The sequence below is a fragment of the Ambystoma mexicanum genome, chromosome 9 (assembly GCF_040938575.1).
Source record: "Ambystoma mexicanum isolate Mex_15411 chromosome 9, UKY_AmexF1_1, whole genome shotgun sequence".
NCBI classification, from domain to species: Eukaryota; Metazoa; Chordata; class Amphibia; order Caudata; family Ambystomatidae; genus Ambystoma; species Ambystoma mexicanum.
The window spans coordinates 1,443,019,020-1,443,025,585 of NC_090931.1; the positions used below are offsets into that span (position 1 = coordinate 1,443,019,020).

General features: G+C 51.6%; 1 protein-coding gene across 1 annotated transcript in view; it reads right to left on the bottom strand.

Annotated features, from left to right (window-relative positions):
• The window catches only part of LOC138489196 (motor neuron and pancreas homeobox 1-like), a 103,603-nt gene extending 97,373 nt beyond the window's left edge, over nucleotides 1–6,230 (bottom strand). The window contains exon 1 of the mRNA XM_069616862.1: nucleotides 5,193–6,230. Coding sequence (XP_069472963.1) covers nucleotides 5,193–5,616 — 424 coding nt within the window. The 5' untranslated portion in view covers nucleotides 5,617–6,230. The remainder of the gene's footprint in view (nucleotides 1–5,192) is intronic.
• Nucleotides 6,231–6,566: the final 336 nt, after the last annotated feature.

The window sequence follows — 6,566 nt, forward strand, 5'->3', positions numbered from 1 at the left end:
AACATGATATCTTCTACCTCATATCGACACCTGGCACGACGTCACGTTCATCCTCATATCCGCCACTTAAGCAATAATACCACATTCCGGGGGCTTCACCGGGATATAAGTTGCACCGATAGATTCAGCACAGGTTTGGAGCAACCTGATTGGCTGCCGCACCTGCAAAGGGTGCTAATAGCCCGCCATGGCATTGCCTCTTCCTCTTATGCACCCTTTGCATTACACGACCCTCACATTGGCCCTGACTTATAAACTCCTATTATGCACACCTGGAATTAAAGCTTCCTTTTATGCAGCCCTGGCCTTTAAGTCTCCTTGCCACCCATCACTGGCATTGAGGCTCCCTCATGGCCACAATGCACCCTCTTTATTTTGTACAGATGGTAGCTCCCGGGCACTTGCACCTGCTGCTCATTCACGAGCACGGGCACCCCAGCACTTACCCTCCTCTCCCTCTTGCCCCCGCCTCTCTCTGCACTTGCACGCTCTGAATGCTCACAAGGCCTGCTAGGTTGGTCTTTATCTTCCTGTGTATTCATTGATTTCTATCCCATGTTCCCTCCCTGGTGCCCTGTGGGCACTTTGAAACGCAATTTATTTGTTGTATAAGCGCCTAACAAATGCCCAATAAATAAATAAATAAAAATAATGAGCCATAGCATCAGCAATATACGTAAAAGCCTTTTACGCATTTTTCTTACTTCACGTCTCGTTGAAAATGATTTGCATGACGGAGAGGGCGGTCAGAACACAAATTAAGTTCCCCCCACCTCTCTTCCTCTCTGCCATACAAATCCTGCAGCATTTGCACCCACGTGCATATTCAAGCGGGTGCAAACGCTGGGGATTTCTACGGGGTCCGCCTGTTTTATGTGCCAGCAAAAAGCAGGCGGACCCCATGGGGATCCATTGTAAGCGCTGCCTGTCGTGAGCGTATGGTTGCAGCGTTTACATCATTTGCATGAAGGAGTGCAAAATAGGAGGACAAGAGGTGGCATACACGCTTGCACGCTGCCTTTTGCCCTCCCTTTTGCACTCTGCCGTGATGTGGTGGGGACCCATTTACATTAAAGTGTTCTCGTAACTGCTCCACACTGCCACATTACGAGCTGCTAGAGTGTGTAGTTTGACAGCAGGTAGCAGTTACATGTAGAGATACACGTAGGCGGCTCACCGCCACCACATTTTAGTCATTTGCACGGTGATGGGCAAAAGGCATCGTGCATATGTATTCACTGCCTTTTACTCTGCACATTTGCAATCTTCCGTGCAAATGAGTAAACACTGCCACCCATGGTAGGCAGCGTTTAATTGTAATTGTAAATGCGGCCTGCATGGAGAGGATGGTAGGCTGTGTTTAATTGTACACGCTGCCTGCCATGCGAGCTTGGTGGGCAGCGTGTACAATGTATCCCTATGGAGTTGAGCTCTGTAGGGATCCCCAGCATTTGCGCCGGCATGAAAATGCATGCCGGTGCATTTGTATGGCGGAGGGGAAGGGATGTGGCGGAAGCAGAAGTTGCGTTCCGGCCCCCCTCCCCGGCATACACATGGGTGAACCTTTATAAGTGCAATTCGCTTAACGGCTCATGGAAAATGAGCTCCTAAATTAGGGTGACCAGGCGTCCCGGTTTTACTAGGACATTCCCAGAATGTGGACCTCCATCCCATCGTTCCGAGAGTTTTTAAAATGTAAAAACCCTGTACCCGTTTTGGGGAAAGGGAGGTTAGGCAAGTTATACAGTAATTAAAGAATACACTAGACCCGGAATTCAGCTGTGGCAGGAAGGGCTTGAACCCTCGATCTCACAGGTACCCCTCCCACATTAACCGATTGTGCCACCGGACCGGTTGGTAAATGAATGGACAGCAGGGCCTGCAATATGTATCGGAGGAAAAGCTCTGTTTAATGCTTAAAGCCACGGTCAAAACCAGCAAGTCATATGCAGGGGCAGTGCTGGAAATACTGTGGGACGGAGGGAGACTGGGGGAAATGCAGGGTTGCGGGACGGGGTGTGAGGGGTTGTCCTTCTTTTATGTTGCTGGCCGCCCCGGTTTCGCCCGTTGAAAATCTGGTCACCCTATCCTAAATGTCCTGCATGGCTACAGCTCCAAGTGACCTTGCACCTCCCGCTGCGCCATCTCCAAACAACTCCCTTATCCAAACCGGGCATTACTCTGTCTTATGGACCCCTGGCATTAAGTCTCCTTTCCACCCTCGCTGGCATGAAGTCTCCCTCATGACCACAATGGAGTCTAAACCTTCCGCACGGCCTCTCTGGGCACCTGGCATTTCCCTCAGTTCATTGCCACCACAGGCCCTGGCGCTCCCTGCATCTACCCTGGCATGACATCTCCCTCATGGCTGCCATTGACCTTAGATGTCCCCCCACCCTGCCCAAAATAACACTCTTAGCCAAGCAGGGCATCACATCTGTCTGTTATCCAGCCCTGGCATTAAATCTCCTCGATGGCCACACCTGCAACTTCGTCTCCTTCGTGCCCACTGCTGATGTTACATCTCCCTGCACCCTCTGCTGACACGGACCCCCTCCCCCACCCCCACACACAGTCCTGGCTTTAGAGTTCCCCCTGATCCGCTGCACTGCACATCTCCCTCTTAGCCATCCTTTTCTCCCCTTCGCATTCCTTCTCCCGATCCGTTCTCTGAATTAGATCTCACGCAGGACCCCCAGTTTCAGCAAGTGTATCTCATGCCCTCTCCTCTCACAGAACCACCCTCTTGCCCTCCATGGCCATAAACTCCTAGCAATATCCACGCCTGCCGTTAAATCCGCCCCCCTCCTATCCACGCTGGAATCAAGCCCCCCTCCCCCCATTCCCCCCGGACCCTCCTACCTGGTATTAAAACTCCCACATAGCCCTCTGACATTACATCACCCAAACTAGTCCGTAAGCCTTCTCTGTCGCCTCCCTGGCCCACGGCTAACATTAAACATTAAATCTCCAACGATTTCCCTGTTGCCTTTACACGTTAAATCTCCCCATCTGGTCCTCTGGTTAAGCCCCTTTACTTAGCCACAGCTAACATTAAATCTCCCTCGTATTCCCTGTTGCCTTTAAACGCCAAATCTCCCCACCTGGTCCTCTGGTTAAGCGCCTTTCCTTTCCCACAGCTAACATTAAATCTCACTCGTATACTCTGTTGCCTTTAAACGTGAAACCTCCCCATCTGGTCCTCTGGTTAAGCCCCTTTCCTTATCCACAGCTAACATTAAATCTCAATCTTATTCCCTGTTGCCTTTACACTTTAAATCTCCCCGTCTGGTCCTCAGGTTAAGCCCCTTTCCTTACCCACAGCTAAAATTAAACATTACATATCCCTCGTATTCTCTGTTGGCTTTACAAGTTAAATCTCCCCATCTGGTCCTCTTGTTAAGCCCGTTTCCTTACCCACAGCTATCATTACATTTCCCTCGTATTCCCTGTTGCCTTTAAACGCCAAATCTCCCCACCTGGCCCTCTGGATTAAATCTCCCTTGTATACTCTGTTGCCTTTATACGCTAAATTTCCCCATCTGGTCCTCTGGTTAAGCCCTTTCCTTACTAACCGCTATCATTAAATCTCCCTTGTATTCTCTGTTGCCTTTAACCGCTAAATCTACCCATCTGGCACCTCTGGTTAAGCCCCGTTCCTTACCCGCTGCTAACCATTAAATCTCCCTCCTATTGTTGGTTGCCTTTAAACGTTAAATCTCCCCATCTGGCCCTCTGGTTAAGCTGCTTCCCTTTCCCACTGCTAACATTACATCTCCCTCGTATTGTCGGTTGCCTTCACACGTTTAATCTCCCCATCTGGTCCTCTGGTTAAGCCCCTTCCCTTACCCACTGCTAACATTAAATCTCCCTCGTATTGTCGGTTGCCCTTACACGTTAAATATCCCCATCTGGTCCTCTGGTTAAGCCCCTTCCCTTACCCACTGCTAACATTAAATCTCCCTCGTATTGTCGGTTGCCCTTACACGTTAAATATCCCCATCTGGTCCTCTGGTTAAGCCCCTTCCCTTACCCACTGCTAACATTAGATCTCCCTCGTATTCTCGGTTGCCTTTAAACGTTAAATCTCCCCATCTGGTCCTCTGGTTAAGCCCCTTCCCTTACCCACTGCTAACATTAAATCTCCCTCGTATTGTCGGTTGCCCTTACACGTTAAATATCCCCATCTGGTCCTCTGGTTAAGCCCCACTACTTACTCACAGCTATCATTAAATCTCCCTCGTATTGTCGGTTGCCCTTATACGTTAAATCTCCCCATCTGGTCGTCTGGTTAAGCCCCTTCCCTTACCCACTGCTAACATTAAATCTCCCTCGTATTGTCGGTTGCCCTTACACGTTAAATATCCCCATCTGGTCCTCTGGTTAAGCCCCACTACTTACCCACTGCTAACATTAAATATCCCTCGTATTGTCGGTTGCCCTTACACGTTAAATATCCCCATCTGGTCCTCTGGTTAAGCCCCATTACTTCCCCACAGCTATCATGAAATCTCCCTCGTATTGTCGGTTGCCCTTATACGTTAAATCTCCCCATCGGGTCCTCTGGTTAAGCCCCTTCCCTTACCCACTGCTAACATTAAATCTCCCTCGTATTGTCGGTTGCCCTTATACGTTAAATCTCCCCATCTGGTCCTCTGGTTAAGCCCCTTTACTTACTCACTGCTAACATTAAATCTCCCTCGAATTCTCGGTTGCCTTTAAACGTTAAATCTCCCCATCTGGTCCTCTGGTTAATCCCCTTTCCTTATCCAGTGCTTACTTTAAATCTCACTAGTATTCTCTGCCACCTTTCAATCTTTCCACGTATTCAGCCGCTCATTAGTTCACCCTCAATATCTACCCCTGGCATTAAAGCTCAGTCATATACAGCGTGACATTAAATCTCCCCTACCAAGCCCTCTGGCTAAGCCCTTCCCCTCACACATTGCTAACATGAAATCTCCCTCATTGTTGGCATTGCCTTGGGTCTCTTTCTTATCAATCCGTGGCATCAAACCTACTCCACATTCGGGTATTTCTTGCCCACTCCCAAGCACTCCTCCAACACCCCACTGACTCTTCATGCACAGCCCCGTTCTTGTCACCCCTCTCCCCACAGCTCCCCGCCCTCTCCCCACTGCTCCCCGCCATGCCCATCAAGGTACTCACCCCATGCCCATCAAGGTACTCACCGTGGAAGTCGGGCAGCCGGGGGATCATGATGCCAGCCCTGATCCAGTGCTCCAGTGGGAAGCAGCCCGCCATTGCCGCCGCCTTGAGGTGCTCCTGGCTGTGCTGGTGCAGGTGGGCAAAACCGCTGTAGGCAAAGGCGGGGTGCTGGGCAGCCATGGGATACAGGGGCGCTGGGTACATGGCTGGCAGGGCCCCCTGGCTCAGGTTGCCCGAATGCTGCAAGTTCAGTAAGCCAGGCTTGGGGATCAGATGGGACAGCGGGCCCATGTGTGCCCTGTGATGGGGCATGTCCGTGCCAGGGCTCCCCGCAGACCGGTCAGGGCTGAGTCTTTGCGGGGAGCTGTCGGGCCTTGGCCTTTGAGGTTCCTCTGCCAGCAGGGCATCGATGCGGAAGTTCTTGGATTTTTCCATGGACTTATGCATTGTTCCTTCTCTGAAGGTCTCCAGGGCTATGTTTGGGGCGCTCACCCTGGCGCACCTGGCCAAGGGTGAGGGGTCGAGTTCTCACAATCTGCGATGAGCTTCTGGATGCCTGCTGGGGGGTCGTCACAGATGTTGGAACATTTGCTGAAGAGTTACAACCCCCAGTGCCCCCAGCCAGGTGTGACTTAGGGGGGTGTGCGTCTCTATAGCACCAAGCAGTGCCCGCCCCTCTTAAGCCATGACTTGTAACGCTTGCTGTGGGCTGTGCAGCGAATCCCTGGACAGGCTTAGTGTTTAGGAGATCTCCACTAGATCTTTCAAGATCCCTTGAGGTGATGTGCTAAAAGCTTGGCAGATGGAGGCTCCCGTGCCAAGGTGTGACGACCCCCTTTTCAGATGAAACCACCAGGCCCCTCTACACAGGCATGAGGATTCTATGCCAGGTCTGGCAAACAAGACACTGGTGGGGGTCCTTCTCCACAGCTGCGAGGGTCTGTTAATTGGTTGCAGAGGAACTCCTGCTCAGGTATGCAGGTCTGTTGGCAGGTGATGGCAAGGGTCCTACTGCACAGGTATGCAGTGTGCTGGGAGGGGTGCTCCTGCACAGGTCTGCTGGCAGGTGGTTGCAGGGGTCCCCCTGCTCAGGTGTGCAGCTCTGTTGGCAGGGGTCCTCCTACACAGGTATGCAGGTCTGCTGGCAGGTGATGGCAGGGGTCCTCCTACACAGGCATGCAGGTTTGTTGGCAGGTGAGGGCACAGCTGCCCCTGCAGAGGTTTGTTTGTCTGTTGGCAGAGGATGGCAGCTGCCTTTCAGCAAAGTGTTCAGTGTCTTTTCAAGAGCTTGGTGGTGGGTGGTGGGGGTCTTTCTGCACAGGTGCGGGCGTCGTGTTATCCAGTGTGACAGGGTGATGATAGAGGAACTTCTACCAATGTCTGAAGGTCTTTGGCAA